General features: G+C 53.5%; 12 protein-coding genes across 12 annotated transcripts; 3 read left to right on the forward strand and 9 right to left on the reverse strand.

Annotated features, from left to right (window-relative positions):
* Positions 1–72: 72 nt before the first annotated feature.
* Positions 73–2,527, reverse strand: Malapachy_3525 (glycoside hydrolase family 55 protein; the record flags this gene model as incomplete). The annotated part of the gene is made up of 7 exons (XM_018137993.1): positions 73–1,253; positions 1,280–1,853; positions 1,879–1,960; positions 1,991–2,122; positions 2,148–2,256; positions 2,286–2,460; positions 2,489–2,527. 7 exons carry the CDS (start codon positions 2,525–2,527, stop codon positions 73–75), a joined length of 2,292 nt encoding a protein of 763 aa, XP_017993850.1.
* Positions 2,528–2,653: 126 nt separating this feature from the next.
* Malapachy_3491 (hypothetical protein) lies at positions 2,654–4,443 on the forward strand (the record flags this gene model as incomplete). Its single annotated transcript, XM_018137959.1, has 3 exons — positions 2,654–3,292; positions 3,322–4,271; positions 4,302–4,443. The coding sequence occupies 3 exons, from the start codon at positions 2,654–2,656 to the stop codon at positions 4,441–4,443; spliced, it is 1,731 nt and encodes a 576-aa protein (XP_017993531.1).
* Positions 4,444–4,518: 75 nt separating this feature from the next.
* Positions 4,519–5,523, reverse strand: Malapachy_3532 (hypothetical protein; the record flags this gene model as incomplete). Its single annotated transcript, XM_018138000.1, has 1 exon — positions 4,519–5,523. The coding sequence occupies one exon, from the start codon at positions 5,521–5,523 to the stop codon at positions 4,519–4,521; it is 1,005 nt and encodes a 334-aa protein (XP_017993783.1).
* Positions 5,524–5,644: 121 nt separating this feature from the next.
* Malapachy_3500 (mfs sugar transporter) lies at positions 5,645–7,651 on the reverse strand (the record flags this gene model as incomplete). The annotated part of the gene is made up of 1 exon (XM_018137968.1): positions 5,645–7,651. The coding sequence occupies one exon, from the start codon at positions 7,649–7,651 to the stop codon at positions 5,645–5,647; it is 2,007 nt and encodes a 668-aa protein (XP_017993740.1).
* Positions 7,652–8,801: 1,150 nt separating this feature from the next.
* Malapachy_3530 (hypothetical protein) lies at positions 8,802–9,982 on the reverse strand (the record flags this gene model as incomplete). The annotated part of the gene is made up of 2 exons (XM_018137998.1): positions 8,802–9,241; positions 9,268–9,982. 2 exons carry the CDS (start codon positions 9,980–9,982, stop codon positions 8,802–8,804), a joined length of 1,155 nt encoding a protein of 384 aa, XP_017993781.1.
* Positions 9,983–10,043: 61 nt separating this feature from the next.
* Malapachy_3497 (hypothetical protein) lies at positions 10,044–12,338 on the forward strand (the record flags this gene model as incomplete). The annotated part of the gene is made up of 1 exon (XM_018137965.1): positions 10,044–12,338. One exon carries the CDS (start codon positions 10,044–10,046, stop codon positions 12,336–12,338), a length of 2,295 nt encoding a protein of 764 aa, XP_017993533.1.
* A 38-nt stretch (positions 12,339–12,376) lies between these two features.
* Malapachy_3528 (hypothetical protein) lies at positions 12,377–13,762 on the reverse strand (the record flags this gene model as incomplete). Its single annotated transcript, XM_018137996.1, has 1 exon — positions 12,377–13,762. One exon carries the CDS (start codon positions 13,760–13,762, stop codon positions 12,377–12,379), a length of 1,386 nt encoding a protein of 461 aa, XP_017993847.1.
* Positions 13,763–13,914: 152 nt separating this feature from the next.
* Positions 13,915–14,475, forward strand: Malapachy_3495 (hypothetical protein; the record flags this gene model as incomplete). The annotated part of the gene is made up of 4 exons (XM_018137963.1): positions 13,915–14,159; positions 14,189–14,261; positions 14,297–14,356; positions 14,386–14,475. The coding sequence occupies 4 exons, from the start codon at positions 13,915–13,917 to the stop codon at positions 14,473–14,475; spliced, it is 468 nt and encodes a 155-aa protein (XP_017993535.1).
* Positions 14,476–14,542: 67 nt separating this feature from the next.
* Malapachy_3535 (hypothetical protein) lies at positions 14,543–14,919 on the reverse strand (the record flags this gene model as incomplete). Its single annotated transcript, XM_018138003.1, has 2 exons — positions 14,543–14,631; positions 14,658–14,919. 2 exons carry the CDS (start codon positions 14,917–14,919, stop codon positions 14,543–14,545), a joined length of 351 nt encoding a protein of 116 aa, XP_017993786.1.
* A 17-nt stretch (positions 14,920–14,936) lies between these two features.
* On the reverse strand, positions 14,937–17,594 carry Malapachy_3524 (cre-unc-89 protein; the record flags this gene model as incomplete). The annotated part of the gene is made up of 2 exons (XM_018137992.1): positions 14,937–14,948; positions 15,255–17,594. 2 exons carry the CDS (start codon positions 17,592–17,594, stop codon positions 14,937–14,939), a joined length of 2,352 nt encoding a protein of 783 aa, XP_017993851.1.
* Positions 17,595–18,151: 557 nt separating this feature from the next.
* Malapachy_3503 (succinate-semialdehyde dehydrogenase) lies at positions 18,152–19,682 on the reverse strand (the record flags this gene model as incomplete). Its single annotated transcript, XM_018137971.1, has 2 exons — positions 18,152–19,606; positions 19,641–19,682. The coding sequence occupies 2 exons, from the start codon at positions 19,680–19,682 to the stop codon at positions 18,152–18,154; spliced, it is 1,497 nt and encodes a 498-aa protein (XP_017993741.1).
* Positions 19,683–21,543: 1,861 nt separating this feature from the next.
* Positions 21,544–22,733, reverse strand: Malapachy_3504 (hypothetical protein; the record flags this gene model as incomplete). The annotated part of the gene is made up of 3 exons (XM_018137972.1): positions 21,544–22,514; positions 22,547–22,595; positions 22,632–22,733. 3 exons carry the CDS (start codon positions 22,731–22,733, stop codon positions 21,544–21,546), a joined length of 1,122 nt encoding a protein of 373 aa, XP_017993736.1.
* Between the last annotated feature and the right edge of the window lie 197 nt (positions 22,734–22,930).

Genomic DNA, 22,930 nt, shown 5'->3' on the forward strand with positions numbered 1-22,930 from the left:
TGTCCCATCACTCTTGCATAGCCATGGCATCAGAGGTAGGCTCATAGCATACACTTTGTCCTTCATGACCCCTTACAAGAGATACCTGCCCTTGGGCGTCACAGCACAGAGGGACAATGTACTGCAGAAGCCTTCACGATGCCTTGATTCATGGAGCTGATCTTCGCCATCTATACTCACCAGGATCTGTGTTCCCACAGTCGCTGTGTGCACTAGCCATACCGAAGACCTAGAACTCTGCTCAATCACACACAAACGACGTTGGCATGCATGCTCGCTCAGTGTAGCCTGGCCATACGAGTCAAAGAAGGAGTAGAGGCCGGCGCCCAGCACAAAGATATTCTGGGAAGCCGATATATGCAGTCCCAAAGCGCGATCTTCCATACAGGCATCTGAAGGTAAAGCAGGGACCTTATCGGTTTTTGTATAAGGGACCGATAGGTCAGGATCAGGAAACTTGGCAAGACGAGGCACACTGTGTGAAGCCAAGGCAAAGTCGTGACCTTGGAAATATGGCGACTCGGTCTGAATCATCGCTAGTAGGACATTCGATGCGCCAACCAGGGAGTATTGATACAATAGGGCGTGCTCGCTCGCGGTGCCGTACATCCACACAGGACCTTGAGATTCAATGAGCACTCCGCGATCTGTGAGGACATTGATTTGGGCAGGCGCGCCTGTATCCAGCTCATGATCCGCTGTCCATATCCATACATTTTGAAAGTACCCACTCGCCTCCTTTGTTACATGCAAACTGAGACAATTTGCTCGTGGAAGGCTCTCCAGAGGCGCATCTTTCGGACATTGACGCAGCTCTTGCTCTGTACCGGCCGTGCCGCCGATACGAATATGAGCGTCAAACATGGCTACAGAGCCTTGCGTTTCTTCCTGCACATTCCATTCCACAACGATCGCACCTGGACAGTGTCCACGTGTACTGAAGATCACGTCAGAGATTTCCACACTCCCTCGCTCGCCAGGGTGGCCGACACGTATCACAGGGCGTGGGGTCTGGGCGTCCTGGAAGGCAGAGCCTGTGCCGAGCAAAGTCGGTTGTGCTTGACCGACCAACCTCGTACCTACAGGAATATGCAGCGTATCATGCAAGACATAGACGCCATAAGGCACGTATATGACAGCGCCAATGTGCCTGTCTAGTACAGCTTGCATCGCCGCTGTATCGTCTGCGATGCCATCGCCCTTAGCACCGTACATGTGCATACTGACAAACTGGTCGTCCGGCAAATCGGCATCTGTCGTTAGAGTGTTACTAACGTACACTGCGGCTTCTCACGCCCGAACCAACATCCTTGTGCATCCACCAGACACGAAGGACGTGGCGGTACATTCACGGCGCCCACATACGTAGGACCTTCTGGTGTGTCGATTTGCTTTACTGCAAGGGCTTGGGATGGCAGCACAGCAGGGGTCTTGACCCAGTACACGACTTTGTACGTCTTGGATGGCGGCGTAAGAAGTGGTGTGGCAGGGCCTTGCACGACCACATCCACGTCGTCCAGGAGCATATAATCCAATACAAGACGCCCTGTTCCGGCCTTCTCAAGCTGGACAGCTATGGGTGTACGCTGAACATGCCAATCGGATAGGAGGAGAGAACCGACGCCCTGTTTGTCGGGAAGCATAGCCATCATTTCAAGACCGACATGGCAGTCTTGGATATGCACATCCAACAACGTCCATGCCCAATTCCAGTGCAAGCAAAGTGCCGTTTGGCATTCAGAAAAGCGGACATGACGCACTGTGAACTGCTGATTGCCGAGCCATGCGCCGAATTTTCCACCGTGAAAAGTAAGATTTGACATGAATCCGCCGCTCGCATTTTCCATAAAGATCTGGGTGAGACACAGCCAAACGTACCCCTTGTTGTTGCGAAGTAGGCCCCACTTTCATTTCAAAGTGGACATTGTACAAGCCTGTGGACTGGCTCACCTGGTGGTGTCTGCGGCACGTCAGTGCTACGATTACGTACATGCCCGTCCCCCACGCATGCGTCATCTGCGTCAAGTCGAGGACCAAGTTCGATACGGAACGGAAGAAATTGTTTTGGGGAATATACCAATTCTTTCCACCAGGTTCGTATGGATTCTCATCGATCACAGCGCTGCGTAAGTCGATAGGCAACGTACATGCCGTGAAACGTAGGGAGCGGTACGATATGGGCTCGATGCGTAGGATGGCCCATGAGGTGTGTATTGTAATATGAGATGATGGGCGATGATACGCGGTAGGTGCCAGCTGAATCGTTTAGATAGCATACAACGTACGTGGAAAGTAGACTAGCGCGGGAGAGGTCGTGCTGCTGTCAGCCTGTGATCCACAACGGTCGCCAGAAGCGATCGCGCGTTGGATGGCCTCGGTATCGTCCGTCACACCATCACCCCGCGCGCCGTAGTCTTTCACATTTCGGTACACAGCATAAGGGCCAGGGTGATATGGCGCCTGCCACATGAGCCGGAGATCTACACACCTTGCCCTGTGCGCCCCAACGCTCGAGCCACAAAGGCATGATTGTGGTGGAGGAAAGCCAAGAGATGGCGAAACACCTCGTAAATGATTGGCTGTGTTGACAGCTTGCATCCCGTCAGGGTTGGTGGACATATCCAGGGTCATAGGCTCTTTCCGCTCCTCCAACATGTCCACCTGGAAAGTGGACGTAGGTCCCCTTTTGCGCTATGATACTGTCGATGCTCAGGGTGTTTACCACGCCTTTGCTTTGATTGTGACTGAGCATGATGCCAATGAGCAAATTCGCGCGCCGCCCATGCTTCAGTACGTCGCTACCGCTGGCAACCAAAATACGAGCCCCCCTATGCAGGCGGAGGGTCTGAAGCTTTGGGTGTACAACGACGAGACGCGCAAGTCTCATGTGTTCTGGCGTTTCAAAATCGAGATCCATATGATGGATGTGCCTCAAGTTGTGGCGTACACGGTGCTCAATGCGACGGAGCTCCATGATTTCCATGTGCCCGCTCACCAGGAAAACTTCCGCTGGGCTGGCTACTCATGCAGTGGTTTCAGCTCCAGTGTGGACACAGAGGAATACGGCGGTCCGGATCCCTTGTGGAACGACTTGCTATTGGAGCATGTGAACAACAAACCGTTTCACATTTTGATGGGCGGTGGTGATCAGGTATATAGTGACAAGATCGCCAACCAGCCGGAGCTGAAGAATCTGTTCGACCCAGACAAGATCAAGCAAGGTGAAGACAACAGTGTGACAATGGAAGCGGCCCTTGCTATCGACCGCTTCTTTTTCCAGAACTACAAACAGGTTCGTATGGTATAACTAATGTGACGCAGTGCTTTGGCCAAGGTGCCTTTGCTCGGGCTGCCGCACGTATCCCTATGGTCAACATGCTGGATGACCATGACTTGATCGATGGTTTCGGCACGTACCCTGACAGTCTAATGGAGTCGTCGTTGTTCAACCGTATTGGTTCGCGTGGCTACTTCTTCTACCTTCTTTTCCAGCAGTTTATGAACGATGAACTGGATGGCATCAGTAACGAAAACACGACCAACCCGAACCCATCGCAGTTCAAGTCGCTGATTATCGGTGGCCCCGGTGCGTACATTCCGTTCCCTGCACACAGCTTCCTGGTCTGGCTAGGTCCTAAGCAGCACATGTTGCTTTTGGACTGTCGTGCGCAGCGTAAGCTCAATCAGATTTGCACACAGCAGACATATGACCGCTGCCGTGAAGCCATGGAAGCTATGCCGAAGTCTGTCAAGCACCTCATTGTGCAGTTGGGTGTACCGATCTCGTACCCACGCATGGTCTTCCTGGAGAAGATGCTGGCTAGCAAGTACAACCCGGTTGTGAACCTGGTGAAGGCGTGCATGCCGGCATTTACGAACAACTTCAATGGTCAGGTCGAACTGCTGGACGATTTGAACGACCATTGGTGTGCGCATGGACACAAGCACGAACGTAACCGCCTCGTGGAACAGACGCAAAAGTTCTCGCAGCAGAACAGGGTGCGTGTGTCGTTCATTAGTGGTGATGTGCATGCAGGCGGCTGTGGCTACTTCTACTCAAGCTCGAACATACGCCCTGAGAATGACTACAAGTACAACTTGGCTCTCATTACAAGTGCGATTGTGAACGCCCCACCGCCGCCGGCTGTCATTGCCATACTCAACAAGCTGGCTGCGAAGCGTCATCGCAGTCTGCAGTACGCACATACACGCGAGGGTATGATCCCAATGTTTGAATATGGCTTGGACGACGAGAAGTTGAAGCAAAAATAGTACGTATGGACCACATGGCTAACCTTTAGCATCATCGGTGCTCGCAACTGGTGTGCAGCGGAATACAACGAGCAGAAGGACGAGATTGTGTTTGAGCTGCGTGTCGAGAAGGCAAAGGGCTCAGGCCGCGTCAAGTCGTACTATGTCACAGCACCTGCGCCGCTGTTCTAAATGTGTATGTACACTGCCCGCACTGCAATTGGCCCCTTCATAGATTACATCAACGTTAGTGTGAACAGTTTCGTACTAGTGCCAAAACGACTCTAAGCTGGGCGTCCCTTTGGGCCGCTTGGTGACATGCGGAGACGTACCCTTCGATCGCTTGCGAGGCGACGAGGCTGATTGTGTAGATCGAGACGGTGTTGTGGGTAGCTCGCGCTGCTGTACCGAAATTCGCGACGAATGTGGCTCAGCGTCGTTACTGGTATCCTCTCTCTTGATAGATGTTTCGTCGGTCTTTTTTTTTTGTGCATGGGTAAACATGGCAACAATACCATCTTTGCGTGTTTCCACGGGATGGATCATATTTTCGTTCGAGATGCCAACCGTGCCCACCTCGGTAGGTACCTTGAAGCAGTCTAAGGGCGCGTCATAAGGTTGAAGAAGACGTAGCACGTCGGGCATAGGGGTAGAAGGAGCGAGCCATGTCACAATAGCGTCCACATCACCTAGGATCACAGGCATTCGGTCATGCAGGAAACGTAGCTGCTTGTTGGCATGCGTCGTTACCACTGCATACTTGTTTTCTCCCTCTTCAGATACGGTCCAGACACCAGCCATCGGCATCAGACATCGTGATGAACCTTGTACTGTGGGACGTCCAATCCCATTGACGGACATCCCGACAAAATAGGGGATGGGACGAGACGTCGGCGATGATCTTTGCCACTCATAGTACCCTTGGCAGAATAAGATACACCGCTGCGACTGCACGACATTGCGCCATATAGACGAGGGTTTCTTAATTGAGTCATCACGCGCATTGATGATAAAATGGTCCCATGCCGGTCGATTATGATGTGATGTCAAGTCGCTGTTCCTTAGACCCCAGCGCATGATATCTACGCGCAGATGATGAGGGTCATCGGCCATACATAGGACAGGGTATCGTGTGTTGGGCGCTACATTGTAGCTCGGGAAGTAGGTATTGTCCTCCATCGGTTCATCTATTTCATAATCATCAGGGAACACATCGGAGACGGCCTCACGGAAGGCTTCGGGGCCCAAGCCATTAGCAAAACGGCCGCACATTCGTCGTGAGTGGAGTAGAGGCAGTTTCTTCTCCACATGACAACTGAGAATTAATTCCATTTCATCTGAATACCATTCTATATTAGGGAGGGACGCTGATAGGTAGCCTCTAGGCGATTACTTAGATTTTTCGAATGCTAGAATCAAGGTTGTGGAGACGCTCCTTGCGCACCTTCTGACGGAAGATGTAGCGGCGGAAGAAGTAAGGAATCTGGCGCAACTGGTAGCTAGCGTGCTTAGTCGTAGGGATACTGAACACGACATCCAGCTCTTCCAGCGTCAATGCCTTGGTCTCTGGCAAGAACAGAAGGACAAGGACCCAGAGAATTGCACACCATGCCGCGTACCAGCCAAAGGCGCCCTGCGGCTTGAAAGCCTCCTTCAGACGGAACCACGTCAATCCAAGCACGACGTTGAAGAACCACAGCACAGCTGTCGAGAACGACATACCAAGCTCACGGACTCGGATAGGGAAAACCTCTGCACCATAGGTCATAGGCACGGGACCGAAACCAGGCGAATAGAATGCCGAGTAGACATAGATACCCATAAGCACTACACCGAGACGAGCATCCTGCTTCGATTCGTCAATCCAAAACGCGAAACCAGTGATAAGAAGGAAAATAGCCATGAAGGGAAGCGTGAATAGAAGCAGGTTACGACGACCGAAAGTGTCGATCGTGTACCAGGCCGGGATGGCAAACAAGAAGTTCACCATACCGAAACCCCAACTGCCCAGCAAAGCATCACGGTTCGAGGCGCTACCAATCTCCTTAATGATCGAACTCGAGTAGTACGCAATAACGTTAATACCACAGAACTGCTGGCCGAACATGAGAATACAAGTGGCCCACGTAGCACGCAGGTTACGAGGCACCGTGAACAGCTGCAAGAAGCTCGAGCCACTGCTCTGCGCTTCAACTTCATGTTCAATCTCAATCAGGCAGTGAGCAAAGTACATGTCACGGGCAGCCAAAAGGGGAGCGTTGCGGAGACGAAGGAACGAGTTCAGCGCCTGGCGGTAGCGGTTCCGCTTCATCAACCAACGAGGAGACTCGGGGCAGAGGTATACTTGCACCATGACAAACAGAGCAGGAATCGCAGCACTGCCCATCATCAAACGCCAGTTCAGACCATGGATATGCTTCGTGTCGCCAACTTGGAACAGAACCAGACCTGCTGCGTTACCAAGCATAATACCGAACGCAGTCCATGTCTGCCACTGCATGACAAGAGCACCACGAATCAACGGGGGGGAACACTCGGCTGCATAAACAGGCACAGTGGCCGACTTGGGACCAATACCGAAACCAAGGAAGTAACGAGCCAAGAACATGTGCCACCAAGTGCTGGTAACAGCCTGCCAAATACACGTGGCGAAACTGATAAATGAGCAAATAAAGATAGTACCACGACGAGCAAAGAACTGGTTAAGTGGGCTGGTAAGCCAGCAGCCCATGAAAGCACAGCACAAGTATGGCGCCGACGAAACAAGACCCAGCAGCCAGTTGTTTCGGCTGATCTGCGCAGTCACATCACTGTACGTCCAGTTGGGGTTAAAACGAGGGTTTGGCTTCAATTGACCATTGCACACGCCCGTCTGCGGGTCCTTCGTGTAATAGTCACAGTAATCCGTGTAAAGACCAAACTGGCTGGGGAAGTACAAGATGGCACCGTTAATAACGGACTCATCGGCACCCTGAATCGCAGCAGCTACACTACAGCAGATTGCGAGCCAATAGAGCATCAAGGGCTGGCGCCACTTCTTTTCATGCTCGTTGCGCAAAATTTGGCGGTCTTCTTCGGTCAAAATAGTAATGGATTCGTAATCCCTAGTAGCCTGAGCTTGCGCACAAAGAGCACCCTTCAAGAACTCGTCGTGGTAGTCCTCGAGACCTTTTTCAGTCACGAACACTTGAACGTTCTTCTCAATTTGCTCGTGCGTCAAACCCAGAAGGGGGTTGTTTAGACGGACTTCCGCAGAAGCTTCGTTCACAACATCGTTGTCGTCCTCACCCGCATCGGCCAGAACAGCCTCACGGGTCTGGAAAAGTACGGGATTGGCGGCACGCTTATGTTCCTCATGAATATCAGGCTTAAGCCCGTTATGGTAGACTGTCGCCGCCATATGGGGAAGAAAGAGGTAAAGAAATCAAATTGGGCACGCCTTCCTAATAAATTCTCTTGTTTTTTTCGTTTCTTCGCGTACGACCCGGCATCCCCCACAAACCCCATTTTGAACAGCTGATGCGGGGTAAATCTGAATGGCCAAATAGAAATCGCTGCTGCGTAAAAGAAAAACAAGCCAATTGCAGTTTACAAACTACGCCAACTGAAACGACAATTGGCCTTGATTAACCTACCGAAAAACACTCGCATGCGAATAAACTTCCTGTAACATTCCAATAGTGCCCTATGTAAGGACAATTGATGGCGATTGTCCCCTGGCCTCTGGTATTGAATTAATGTGGATTGGATTACGCCAAAGCAAGACATGTCTACATACCCCGCATAAAGGCTTTCATACACAAGGCGTCCGGCAATACGCCTCAAAACGGGGTGGATCATCGGCAAAATGTACGTGCATATACAGACCTAATATTCAGATTTGGCTCGACAACGGAGTGATGAGGTACGCGGAACATTTCTAATTTGAAGTTCGTCCGAAAGCGAAAGGAGGATGGTTCTGGGTTTTTGTCGCGTTCCTCCTACAAACTCGTGCAACTACTCCAAAAATACACATTAGTCCAGCCTGGACGCATTGTCGTGGACTTAGGCGCTGCGCCAGGTGGATGGAGTCAGGCAGTTCTACAACAGTGTCGTACAGCGCATGTATACGCGCTCGATTTGCTCCCTATGCAGATACTCCACCCGCGGATTACAGCCCTGCAGGGTGATTTTACAGACGCAAGTGTCCGAGAGCACTTGGCTCATTTGATTACGCAAACTTCATCGTCGCACGATGGAAAAGTCGACGTGGTCCTAAGCGATATGATGGCCAATACGTCAGGAAACCCTGTGAGAGATTCACAAGCGTCGCTCGACCTATGCACGGCAGCATTTGAGTTTTGTACATCCATGCTACGTCCTACACCTGGACCAGCCAAGACCGAAGCAGATCGGCAGCTTCTGTCTGCATTTGTTTGTAAATATTTTATGAGCCAGGAAGCGGACGAATTCCGGCATGAAGTTCTAGAGCGACACTTTTCCTTTGTACGCTCAGAAAAAATGAAGGCCAGTCGCTCAGAGAGCCGAGAACAATATTGGGTATGCTTTGGCTATCGCGGTGATACCAATTGAATTTCGATAATGGTCACCTGTCCTTCGGTAGTCGGGTCATGCGACGATGGAAAGATAGGGAGACCTGGTAGAGAGGACCAATTCGGCTTAACAGGATCCAGCTGTCGCCATTGCAGCTTTTGATCTGTGAGCGCTTGCAAAAACTGTGAGTACGTGTCAGGGTTGCGTATTGTACTCGAGACCAAGGCGAACGGCTTAGAACGATCGCCCAAATAGGCAGGACAGGGATCCCGATCGCGTCCTAGTAGCGCCGTGCGTAATGTACATGCCAAGCTGGAGACCAAGGATGGATCGTAGACCACGTCGGCGGCCAGAATGCATGTGGCATTTATCGTTTGCAGAAAAGAAACCGCTTGGTCCTCTTTGGCTTGCACTTCTGTCCAGTCCAAAGGGAGAATCTCGATAGGCTCAATGTGATCTGGTGTTAGCCAACAGTATACGCACTTAGCGAGGCGGTTTCCCTCAGACGATCCAGCACTTGACCTTCCAAGTCGGTCAAGTACAACGATCCATGCGAGAGACAGGATATAAGTTGAGCACATACAAGCCCTAAGAAGCCAGCACCGCTGCCAAGCTCAAGGATGCGAGCATCAGTTTCGCCAGATAGCAGACCTGTCGAGACAAGATACGCGGCTAGACGTAGGCTCGCTTCCCATGTTTTCAGGCCTGTCGTGCCCTGCGAAATCGCCATACCCTCTTCGCGAAGCACCACCGACCCACAGGGCCCTAAGAGAGGATGAGGCGGTTGGGCTGTGGTAGGTAGGGGGAAATAATGACGCGAAAGAATGGGTTTGGGTGCCGGTGCGCCGAGGATCGCTGTTGAGTCGGGCATAGAGACTAAAGCAACGTATCTTTCAAGCAGAGCATCGTCTACAGCCCAATCTTGCTTGGCTATATTGAGCCACGCTGCATCTTCGTCGGTGCCATGTTCGATAGCTGTGTCGATATGCTTTACGAGATGCTTGAGAAACGAGCGATCATATTCGTCCGTCGACTCGCCAGGTGGTGAGTGTTCAAATAAAATTGCATCAAGTGTGGATTGGGACGCAAGCAAGTCTCGATGGCATGGCCATTGGAACCGCGGGGAGAAGGGAGGGATCCGCGCCGCGTACTGCAGGTACAGCGACGCCGCGGCGGTCAGCCCAGCGGTGGCAGCCATGTGTTGTGGAGGGAAGGAACGGGTGAATTTGGGCGCAATTCGCGGTTGGCCTCCGTTCGCGATGGGCGCGCGACAGTCGTCCGAGGCACCGGCAGAGGATGCCTTTGTCGATTACTATGAGCTGTTGGAAGTCGAGCAAACAGACTCTGCCGATGTCATCCGCAAATCCTATCGCCGTCTAGCTTTGCGACTTCACCCCGATAAAAACCCTGGACGTGAGGAGGAGGCGAACAAGAAATTTATCAAGTTGCAAGAAGCCTACGATGTGCTCAGTGATGATCAGGAACGAGCCTGGTACGACCAGAATCGCGAGCGTCTCATGCAAGGGCTCGACGAAGATGAGGATGAAGACGATGTAGATGCCAAGTTCCAGTTCTTCAAGTCGGGCGGCACAGCGCCCAAGGCGACGTCTATGGCGGCCGGCATTGGTGTCCCACATATCCTGCGCTTCTACGCACCATCCATGGCGAAAGATCTGCGTGATACCGATACCTCGTTCTACGGTACATACCGCCGCCTCTTTGAGCGAATGGCCGAAGAGGATCGCGTTGCTGCGCCCTACCCAGGCGAAGACCATACAGGCGACTTGGGCGACGCGTGGCGTGATCAGGCGTCTATGTACCCATCGTTTGGTCATCCTGATACGCCGTACACTGATACACCGGCCGCTAGCACGTCTGTACGGGACTTTTACCAGTTCTGGATGCAGTTTTCTAGCCGCAAAAGCTTTGCATGGAAGGACAAGCATGATCTGCGCGATGCGCCTGACCGTCGTGTAAAGCGGTTGATGGAGAAAGAGAACAAGCGGGCGCGCGAACAGGCACGACGTGAGTACAATGATGCGATCCGTGGCCTTGCCGCGTTTATTCGCCGTCGAGATCCACGGTACAAGGCGTTCCAAGCACAGCAGCAAGCGGCACATAGTGCAGAGGCACAGGCCGAGTTAGCCGAGAAGCGGCGTGTTGAAGCCGCCAAGCGTCAGGATGCAAAGCGTCAGCAGGCTGCGTCCTTCCAGGCCCAAAGCTGGCAGATGGCCGGCGAGCCGGACGACGGTGGTTTTGATGACTTTAGCAGTGGCGCTTCCCTGGACGAGGCGTCAGAGGCAGAAGACCCAGCAGGCGATGAGGACGACGAAGAGGAGCCTATGTGGGATTGCGTGGCGTGTAATAAACGATTCCAATCGGAGGCGGCCTGGATCAATCATGAGCGCAGCAAGAAGCACAAGAAGGAAGTCCAGCGTCTTAAACGCGAGATGCTAGAAGACGATGAAATGCTCGACGCACTCGGCGAAGATCCAGTGGCCGAGATCGCATCGGAGACGCAGGAGCTGCATCTTGACGATGAGACGTCACGAAAAAAAGACAAGAAACGCAAGAAGCAGGAAAAGAAAATGCGAGTGGCGATGGGGTTGGAGACGTCCGAGCCGATGACCACCGCCTCTCCGTTGTCGGACACCGAGCGGGCGCAACGCATTGCCAAGACACTTCCTCACCTGGCCACGCTGCCTTCGTTCCTGGACCGCCCGGAAGGGTCGTTTGACGTCTTTGGCTACGGCTCGCTGATCTTCAAGCCACCGCCTCATGTTATCGGGTACACGCCCGGCTATATCAAGGGGTTCGTTCGTCGCTTTGCTCAGAGCTCGGTCGATCACCGCGGCACACCTGAGCGTCCTGGGCGTGTCGTGACCTTGGTCTCGTCTGAGCATTGGCATAGTCTACCAGATGCCGATGAGGCGCCGGAAGGCGATATTGTATGGGGAATCAGCTATACCATTGATCCTGCCTATGCGGACGAGGTTCGTGCGTACTTGGACCACCGCGAAAAGAATGGGTATACACCAATCTGGGAGCCTATTTACGGCTTCCGAGAGGGCAAGGACGACGATGATAAGCCGCATGTCCTTGTGCCCCAAGCCCTCGTCTACGTCGGCTTACCTGGCAACGAGGCGTTTATCGGACCTACGCCGCTGGATGCCTTGGCCGAGCGTATTGCATCGTGCCACGGCCCTAGTGGACCGAATTATGAATACCTCTTACGGCTGGCGGAAGCTGTCCGTACATTGACACCTCACAGTGAAGACTTTCATCTGTTCACACTTGAAGAAAAGGTGCTTGCCTTGCAAGCGAAAAACGAGACGACCACTCCAGAGCCGCTACCGTCGTCGTCGTCACCACCGCCACCACCGCCTGATACCTCGAAAAAGGCACGGCGGAAGACGAAGGGCAAGACCAAGGCGCCCCCTGGGTCTGAAGTGTGCAATGTATGCCATGCCGCTTTCCCATCGCGGTCCAAGCTATTCAACCATGTCCGCGAACAAGGCCACGCGCTTGCCTCTTCCCATATGCCAAAAAAGTAGGGTATCTTCTATTTCTTTTATAGGACATACTGTACAAGTTATCGTCGTGGCCGCTGTAGTTGTGCATGCGCTTTATCGTTCAACGTTTGCGCTTCCGGCACTGCCCTAGGATCGACGTACCGTGACGCCTCGGTCATCGCATGCGCATAGACGTCGATCACGCAGCCATACGCCTCACGTCGGTCAAAGAATGCCAGCACATCCATCAGCAGCGCTTCGTCAAAATGCAGGGGCGCAATGTCCGTCGCGACGTATTCTGTCATGCCAGGGACAGACGGGAAACGCACACCCATGTACCGCCCCAGCATCGCACACACGTCCTGCACATCACCATGTGGCCGGCCCATACCTAAGGCCCAAACGAGGGTCTTTATCGCGGTTGTATCCAGCAAAGCTGCACCGGTGCGTCGACTGACCTGCATCACCTCGTCCTGCCATTGCCGCCACACTTGTCGTACGAGTTCCTGGCGCTCTTCGACGGGCATGCGACACAGGGCCAAGTCACGTACCATGGCCGTGTACATATCCACCGTAGCGAACCACCGGCGAGGCAAACGTTCCTCTTCCGTCAAGGGGGCCATGCCAGGGTACACGTCCGGGCACACCGCATGGAAGACCTCCAGGGCAGTGCGGTACCGACCCAGCGTGCAGAGCAATGTAATATACGCCTTGTAGGCCGTAGCGAGCGAGGAAGGATGCATGTCCTGATCCTGATGGCTTGGCGCTCCGTGCTTCTCGAGCGAGGCTCGGGCGATGGTCGTATGCAACTGCTCCATGGCTTGGTACATCTTGTCCAGTCTGTCGGTCCAGAGGGGAGTACGTAGCGTCTCCAGCTTCTTGTCCCGGACCATTGACACCATGGCGTGGAAGAATCCGGCGTAGGTACGCGGCGTAGGACGCATACCTTGCCGCTTCATCTCGCAGTACAGATGCCATGCACCAGTAGGGCTGGCTGCGCGGATGGCGAGACGCATCACATGGTTCCACGAAGGTACGCCGTACTGTGGCGAGATCGGTGTAGGAGACTTTTCGCGGGCGCGTATGCGGCGAGAGAGAGCACGCCAGTCCAGCATACGTTCGTGCAAGAGCGCCTCCGCTTCTTTGTACACCGAGAGCGCATCTTTATCCGTGGCTGACGCGATACTAGCAATCTTGTGCGATGTCGCAAACATATGCTGCCGAAGACTTTCCCATGGCGGCTGTTTAGCCTTGCGTTCCACTCGGATATCTGTGCGGAAGGTATCACCACGTCGTCGCTGCATATTGCGGAAGTTGATCACACTTTGGGGCGGCTCATGCTTGGCCTTGCGTGTGGTGGTGGTCGGTGCAGGCGCTCGACGACGTACTGGGCCTGTCGAGTACCAGCATCGTAGCACCGTCTCAGGAACGGCCGAAGCCCAGCCCTGTGATCGTCCACGTAGCATGCACGATCGCGTGGAGAGGGCTCGCTTTCTTATTTTTTTCAGCGACGCAACAGCCACCCAGGCCCACTTGCTGACTAATAGGGAGACTGGGCGAACGGCCCCGTCTCGCGCCGTAGCGAACCTCTCTTTCTCTACCGTGATTCGACGACGCTATGGCGACGCACCGTGAAGCGAAAAACTCGACTTTCTCGTACGTCGAGCCGATGCCATGGCCGAAGGATGTGCCGCAGGTAGAGGAGGTCGGCACAACCTCGGCGCCCTTGAAATCGATTGCCTTCTTTTTCGGCCAGTACTGCAAGGACTATACCGAAGACTTTATGCTCTGCAAGAACGAAAACCGGGACCCGGAGCACTGCTTGCTGGAAGGCCGAAGAGTGACGCGCTGTGCGCAGGACTTGTACGTATAACCTCACTTACACTTTCCAGGATCAAGAAGATTGGCGATAAGTGTGGTAAGGAATGGGATGCCCACTGGCAGTGTCTCGAGAAGAACAACCAGGTATGCACAGTGCCTTGCGTGCTGCTAACCAGTAGGAATACATGCCCTGCAGGTCGCTGGAGCGCCCGCTCAACAAGTGTGTTCTTGAGCAGCTTGTATGTATTGGTGAACGACTCACATGCAGAACCTCGTCAAGTCGATCCCTGGCTCGCCAGAGGGCAAGCCCCAGATCCACGAGAAGACGAACCCTGTCGTGTCCCGACTTCAGAAGTAGTTGCATTTTCTTTGTAGGGGGCTTCATGACCTATCTTACATGGCTACGGCGATGTATGTAGATGTATCTAGGGCGGCGACGACGGCGGCATAGCATCCATGTCCTCGACATCGTCGTCCAACGACGGCTCTTGTACCATCGGATCGCCCGGTGCATCTACCATTAGAGTCATGCTCACATACCTTGCTCTGGCGCGCGGAATCCCACATAGACCGCCATACCTTCCTCGAGATGGCAGTGCATACACAGAGGCGTCCCATCGTCGGCTCGCTGCGACGATTCAGCTTGTGCCGCCAAGGGTACGTACGCATCCTCACGGGCCACGTACAATTCCAAGTCATCAGGTGTCGCGTCGCTGAAGGGCTTGCCGAGCACATCATCGGTAGGCTGCTTCGATGTGCGTAATACCGACAAGACCTGCTCTTTGAGCTGACGCACGCTCATTGACGCTAGGGGCAGACTCAAGAAGAGAACTGTTTTGCTGAATTTAATCAGGAGCGTAGTCTCATCGTCCTGCGCACCTGGGTTAGTGTGTTTGCACATTGTATCCACGCACCATGTTGCTCGCTGCTGACCACGTGGTAGTAGGACAGACGCAGCGGCAGCGGCAGCAGCCATAGCGGCGGCCGCAAGTGGAGAGCGTCGTCAAATGCCAGAAAAAAGGACAGCAGCTAGAATTACAAAAGACTATCTTCGGAATCAGAATCGTAAGGACGATGCGTACGTCGGCCGTACGTATCCTGGGGCGATGAGTCAGGTATATACCCTCCTGCACGTACACGACGTGCGTACGGCGACGAAGAGGAGAGCGTAGCCGCGCTGCTGAAACTGCGATCGCCTACCGTCCGCCTCGAAGAGAGATGGTACGCCTCGCTATCGTCCTCGTCTTCAGGACTGGGCGGCAATTCTTTGGAAACGATGCGTCGCGGTCCGGTCGAGAGGAACACGTCGTGCTCCTCTGGCTGACGAGGCTGGGCATGCGATCGAGGCGAAGCCAGGGCAGGTGGGTTCGTTGGAAGGCGCGTAGGTCGACGCAAATTGCTTTCCCACAACCACTCTTCATCGGGCGGTGGTATATCAAAGGAACTTGTATCAGAGTTGGCACGCGCATGCCCTGCTGTTGCCGGCTTGGATGGCATGCCCTGCATAGGTCTCGAGCCTTGGTCAGTCGCGCGGTAGCGAGAATGCCCCATCTCCCATTTTATCCGATCCATCTCTCGCTCACGTCGTTCCAATTCGCGTTCCCGCTTCGCCAATGCGGCCTGGCGCTCTGCGAGGCCACCACTACTTTGCGACTTGGGCAGCGACTCGGAGCAGAAAGACGGTGCGGGAATGCTGACGCCCGAGATGGACGAGGCCGATGTCCCATGCTGCGACGTTGACTGCTGATCCTCATCTCGGGCGCTAGGACGCCGATCAGGCAAAGCAGGGATCGCCTCCTTAGCACTATCCCTGCGCAGGAATCGCGGGGTAAACCGCTGAAGCAGGGACTGCGTGCTTTCCGACTTGACACTCGACCGTGTACTCTTCGCGCGTCGGCGCTCTTCTTTTTTGCTGCTTTCCGGCGTCATCGTCTTGCGATCGTGTTCCTGAAGGGCCGCCGTGGTTAGCTTGTTGCTGGGTGATGTGTCCGGCAGGGACTTGGACGTGAGTTTTGGTGTGGGGCCATTGAAAGGCTCCAAAGGCGCCATGGACGACGCTTGCAGACTCGCCACGGATGGGCGTGGCGAAATGTGCATCGTATGGGACGGACGCCGAGGTGATTTGGACGCCGAGGTGGGGCTGGCCAGGTAGGAGGCCGTGCGTGGGTCCAAGGGCGAGGCCGTGTGTGACGCGCCCCCTTTGGCCGGTCCGATACGCGGATGTCCAGGGGTGCGAGGCGAGTGCATCGATGGCATGGCGCTGCGGGGCGAGAGGGTCTCTGTAGGCGAGGCCAGCAGTGCGTCCTCAGGGAGTGGCGAGGCCAAGCGTGGTCTGGCCTGACGCACTGGCGTGCCTGTTTGTGGGCGCGGCGGTGAAAATATGCGTGTAGGCTCGATACTTGTCGGCGGTGATCGCAAAATGGATGTTGGCGGTCGTGGCGACGTAGATGATATAGGCGACACAGTTTGAGAACGACGCGGTACACGTACAGGTCCTGACTCAGGCGGCGTACGAGTAGGACTTGTAGGCTGTACCGCCATCGCCTGAAACTGAGACGTAGGTGGTTCAGGGGGCGGCAGCGGTGGCAGAGGCGGTGACTCGACGTCGCCAGGTCGTGGCGTTCGCTCCGCATCCATGGGACCTTGCCGCGCCTGCATATATTGCTCTACCAGCGCATCAGCCGGATTGTGTACGCGCTCAATTTGATACAGATGCACACTCGGTCCGCCCTGCGCACACATTTCTGCCAAGTCTGAGCGAAGCTCTGCTAGTTCACGTAGCATATCCTCATCAACCAGGCGCCGCGTGGATCGGCGTGTGCTGGCCGATGACGAATCTGTCATGGTTGCAGGCCCACTCGTCTCTGACGATAGGTAGTCTGTCGAGGAGTCCGTCTCCCACTGCGTCGAACGCATACGACGTGGCATACGGTACCCATTGGACGGCGAATCCAAGTATGGATCCGTGGTTCGTGTTGGCGTACGTGGTCGTGTGGGGCTCTTCACTCTCCCATCCATGACGTCTTCGCCTGGCCAGCCATGTGCTTCCCACTGCGGAATCCACGTGCCCCATGCCTTGGCCACATAGGACGAGCTCACACAAATATGAACACAAGTAGGCTGAATAGGCCCCTGCGCTACGTCACGCAGGGCCAGTATCACTCCACGCAGTTCAGCACGGCGCAAAAGGCCGGCCGCTTTAAGAGGGGCACGTCGGGCCAAATGAGGGGGTGAGCGATCTGCCTCATTCAGCTCTTGTACACCATTAATCACATGCCGAGGGCCACCATACAGAGCAAAGCATGTGTGCCCTTCTTGTTTGTCCGAATCGGCTGCCATAAACAAGGCCTGTACAGGGCCAGTGCATGTATGATCGTTCAGACGATGGCCTGAAAATTGCGCCAGCACAGCAGCTTGAATATCAGTGAGTTCTTGGTCCTCGTCTTCCGACTCGGACGATAGCATGGGAGGCGACATGGAACCTGAGCTAAATGAGGTCTCTTCACTCGCCCCCGCAGAACGCGCCTGTCGTGGCTGTGCCTGGGCATCAAAATGTGCCATAGCCTTCTTTACACGAGCTGTTGGTTCCCGTGGCGGTGGATTCACTCGGTACAGTTCCTTTTCTTCATCCTGAAGGATTCGACCACTTGCACTCCTTCGTTCTTGGATCTTAGGACGAGAAGAGCGCCGAGGTTGCGCTCCCACTCTGCGTGCATCATTTGGAGGACTAGAAGCTCTAATCCAGTTTTCAATCTTGTCTTCACGCGTCTTTGCAGGCTGTCTATGCCATACACGGTCCTCCCGTCGGCTGGTAGACATCGACGCTCAACAGCGATCGTCGAAAATGAAATCTGAGCTCCTTTTGTTGTTATCACGTGAATGCGTATTTCTTGGGGAGCAAGGGGCTCCGCACTCTCCCCACACTGTGATTGGCAGTGCTTTCATTTTTAGTCAGAAGCGCTGAGTCGTACGCCCTAGTGCGATCGATCGACACACATTTTTATTCTCCCTAGGACCCTACTGCCGCATAATGCTTACATACCGCCAAAGCTCACAGCCTTCTCGAAGAGGTACTCGTCCATACCCGTAGGGCCACCTTCACGGCCAAAGCCACTCTCAAGGACACCACCAAATGGCATAGTGCTCGATGAAATAATGCCTGTGTTGACACCAATCATACCCACGTGCAGTGCTTCGGCGACACGGAAGCAGCGCTGGACATCCTGGCTGAAGAAGTAGCCTGCCAGGCCGACACGCACGTCATTGGCCATACGGAGCACTTCCTCTTCCGTGTTAAACTTGTAGAGAACGGCAACAGGGCCGAATGTCTCCTCTTCATCGGTTGGCATGCGCACACCTTCCTTTGCCAACACCACCGTTGGTTCGAAGAAGAGACCCTCGCCCTTGTGACCACCGATAAGCAACTTGGAACCAGCCTCCAACATCTGCTTAACATGATGCTCGGCCTTGTCATGACCGGCCTCGTTCACGAGAGGCCCAATGTTCACACCCTGGTCCATACCGTTGCCGACGCGCAGCTCGCGCACCTTGGCTGCAAACTTCTCTGCAAACTCGTCATACACTTTCGCATGCACGTAGAGGCGGTTCGCAGAAATGCACGTCTGACCTGCGCAACGGAACTTGCACGCCACAGCATTTGCTACAGCTTGGTCCAGGTCTGCATCATCGAAAACAATGAACGGCGCGTTGCCGCCCAACTCCATAGACAGCTTCTTCAGCGTACCGGCCGATTGGCTCACAAGAATCTTGCCAACACGAGTACTACCCGTGAAAGAAATCTTGTCCACCTTCTCACTCTCACAAAGTGCCAGGCCCATATCGTTTTCATTCTTGCCCTTCGATGAAACCAGAACGTTCAGTACACCACGCGGCAATCCAATTTCCTCTGCCAGATGTGCCATAGCCAAGGCACTAAGAGGAGCTTCATGCGGCGCCTTGACCACCGCGGTGCAGCCTGCACCCAATGCCGGTGCCACTTTCCGTGTGATCATAGCAAGAGGAAAGTTCCAGGGCGCAATGAGACCTGCAACACCCACGGGCTGACGCATAACTACCGTGCGCACACCTGGCACAGGGGACGGAGTGGTGTATCCTTGAATGCGAAGAGTTTGCTCGGCAAACCATTGAATGAAGGAATTGGCGTAGTTGACTTCGCCCTTAGCGTCCGTCAAGCACTTGCCGTTCTCTGCGACAATGATACGTGCAAGATCATCTGCATTGTCACGCAGCTTGGCATGCAGAGCCAGCAGCATATCGTGACGGTAATGTGGCGTAGTCTGAGACCAGCTCTTAAAAGCTTCACTGGCCGCATCAATTGCCACCTCGGTATCGGCCCGACTTTGGTCAACGACTTCGGCAAGCAAATCACCCGTGGCTTTGTTGTACACAGGAAGCACAGAACCACTCTGCGCATTCACCCATTCACCATTGATATAGGACTTGGTTTGCAACAGAGCAGAGTTGCTAAGCTACGAGTGTGAGCCTCCTACATGGTACACGTACCTGAAGATGTCCCTGACCGCCATTCGCTACGCCATTCGGCATGTTGGGGAAATTCTTCCTCAGCACAGACATCGTAGAGAACGACGGACGGCCCACGACCGTTTTTGCCTGACGCACTGCAGTATACATGATTCAGAACGTTGGAAACCTAAGTTTGCCCTCCAGCCACACTTTGGTGCGAGCGCCCCGAAAATAACCTAGACGGGTGCACGGGCCCTCTAAACCAATGAAATTTCCACGCTGCCTGCACAAAAAAAAGACTACAGACGCCTATGACGCGGGTGCCGTTACATCACGTTTACAAGTCGGACACAACCGTCTTGTGCTGGTAAGCCAGTCGTCACTGCTGTTAGCATTACGGACACATACATTTCATCTTGATGGTATATATGGCCGCAGGGCAAAACTCGTACTCGGTCTCTGTCATTGTTAGTTTCACGGGAGAGTAGCGTACCCTTCAGCAAACTCCAGCAAACAAATAGCACATTCCACTTGGTTGTATCTGCTCATAGCTTGAGGATTGGGTGGTATACTAGAATCGATGTGAGCTTCTGTTTGCGTGTCCCGCATGGCTACGTCGTCATAACGTATAGGCCGAGAGTTATTGATCAGAGATTCCGTCTCTGCTTGTCTGCCTCCCCAGAACGAAGAGATCCTCTCCCACATGGCATCCCATCCTTGCATAAGTCTGAGCATAAATGTCAAAGCTTCGCGGTACGGTACAGCTTCTCTAGGTATCCGTTCCCATTTGCCGTCAGCATGCCATTCATAGCAAGGCAAAGATCGAACTGCTTCCACAGAGGCACGTTCACGAAATTGTTGAACCCAGAGACGAACATGGTGCGAAATCACCACAAATAAAATACATAGCGAGGGAATTAAGCAGAAAAGCAGCCCCAAATCAAGCCATGGCGTATCCAATACACTTGCATCCAAAAATAGGCCGACACGGAGGGCATTCCTGTCAGGGTCGGGGAGAAGTCCCTGTCTCGCCTGATTTGTAAATTCCAAAAGCTCGAGGTAACTAGACCGTATAACAAAACAAGAGGGGATCACAATATCGCTGGTGTCACCATGAGGAAGCATTGTGGTGGGCAGTGACGAATAATCATCGGTAGAATCGTCCCAGTCAGCGAGACCAACTGATTCCAGCACAGGGTCCACACTCTCTTCGTCAAAACGGTGCAACGAATCCCCCATGATCACCGCTTTGGCGCCTAGACTTTGGGCAAAGCGAACTTTGGCATCAAAGCTACATCCACCGCGTTCCATCAACGCAATCCAGTCAGAAGGGGGCTTATGCTTCGAGGACTCAATTTCCATACCATCTTCATCACTTGGAATTCCAGGGCAGCCTGTATTCCCGTGGATGTCGACCTGGTTCTTCGATAAAAAGCGCTGGATCGGCCATAGAGTTCCCCATAAACCATCCTCATCCACTTTGTCGGGGCCAAAAGCGGCAGGTCTTATTGAATACGACTGATACACAGCAGGTACAACAATCTTATTTCCAGGCCATCGTGTAAGACGGTCTATTTGGTCGGTATCTTCATCCAATTGGCTGTGGCGTAAATAGTCAGAGGGGTCGTCTGAAATGAACGAGCCATGCCATTCTAGATCCGCTCGGGCATATAAATTGTCCCACAGAGTAACGCATACAAGAAGGAGTAGACAAAGAGGCACGCTTGGAAAACCGTGCATGAACGGTCTTGCCACCATGAGAGCAGCGTTTCTTAGTCGTCCGACGTTCGTTAGCCTCTACACTAGTTGCCCCGATCTTGTGGTGAATCGGGGTGTACATGCGTTTATGCATGTCCACGCACAAAGAAATAAAAAAAAAAAAAACGGATCGGGCGACAGTCAAAAATAGTGTTCAATATAGAGTATGCTACGTAATAGACAATTACTTGGGAGGAACCACAGGACCAGCAGGTTGAGGCATAGTAACCGGAGGAGCAAGACCGGTATTAGAATCCAGGAAAGCCGTCGATGAAGCCACCATTGGCGTAGAAGCACTGCTTGCTGATTGCCCAGGCGCTGCCACCGCATTTGTTTCTGACGCTTCTACGCCAGTAGGCGCGCTTTGCAACGCTTGCTTCTGAGTACGATCATTGTCATCAATACCATTGAGGTAGTCTTTCTTGACGAGTTCACGATGTTGCTTCGACTTCTGGATGATTTCCAAGCCCTCAGGTGTATTCCAAGGACCTGCATCTGATCGCGAGCATCCGGCAGGGCACTGGCACTTTCCGCCCACCGTTGTAGGAATGCTCTCCATAGGGATCTGCTTTGCCAACTCACCCAAATAGTGCGATCCAAGAATTTGAATCTTCTCACGAGTAACAGGGTCCAACCAACCCTTTACGACAGCCCACACTGTCGTGAAGATGTAGGGCGCATTGATAATATAGAAGCGACCCATCGTCTCTGGGTAGTAATACTGGCCAATTCGACTCGCTTGCTGCACATACGAAGATACCTTCCAAAATTGACTGATACCAACGTTCTTCAGGTCCATGATAGTGCAGCTGGTCTCAACGAGTCGTCCTTGCATCGCTGAACAAACGGGCAGCCGCTCGCGCTGGCATTTCTCGTACTCAAACACGAGCTGCTGGATAAGTCGCTCCGGTGAGGTGATCTTGAAAAGCTTGTGCAAGTCTAGGTGGCCAAGTTGTTCAACATAGACAGGCCGTCCATCTTTGTCAGTCTTGTGGTAGTACTTGGGATAAAGCTTGTCCACTTCGTCTGCCTCGGGGAACGTGAATGATTCATACATCTCATCCACCTTGAATTCGCGACGCCACACTTCAGCTTCGAACATCATGTCCTTGGCAGCCTGATAGTCCCATTTCCGAGCACGAAGAAATCGGCACACTAGGAATCAGTGAAAAAAAAATGGTACATACAGCAAGCGTCATCATGTCGTTCGGGTGCATAATAGCCGGCTTGTTTGAGCTAGTTCGTTAGCTTATTTGGGAATACAACACGTACATCTAAACGGAGCTTTTCAACCATATGCTCCTGCCCTGGAGTAAGATGTCCAGGACGACCGGCTTGAGGGTCCTGTGTGGTACTTGAATGATGAGGTGGCATCGCCGCAGATTCTCGAGTCAATGAATGAATACTGTCGTGTTAGGTACTCGGCAATCTTCCAAACACTTACTATTTCGCACAAACTCAGTCCGATGCTTTATTGCAAGAAACGCACAATGAATATCCCTTACTTGAAAAGAGTATGAGTTGTGCAAGGAAACCAAAGATCGGTGGCACGGCCTTCGGGTGGTGATGAG

Source organism: Malassezia pachydermatis (genome assembly GCF_001278385.1).
Source record: "Malassezia pachydermatis strain CBS 1879 chromosome Unknown scaffold1, whole genome shotgun sequence".
NCBI lineage: Eukaryota > Fungi > Basidiomycota > Malasseziomycetes > Malasseziales > Malasseziaceae > Malassezia > Malassezia pachydermatis.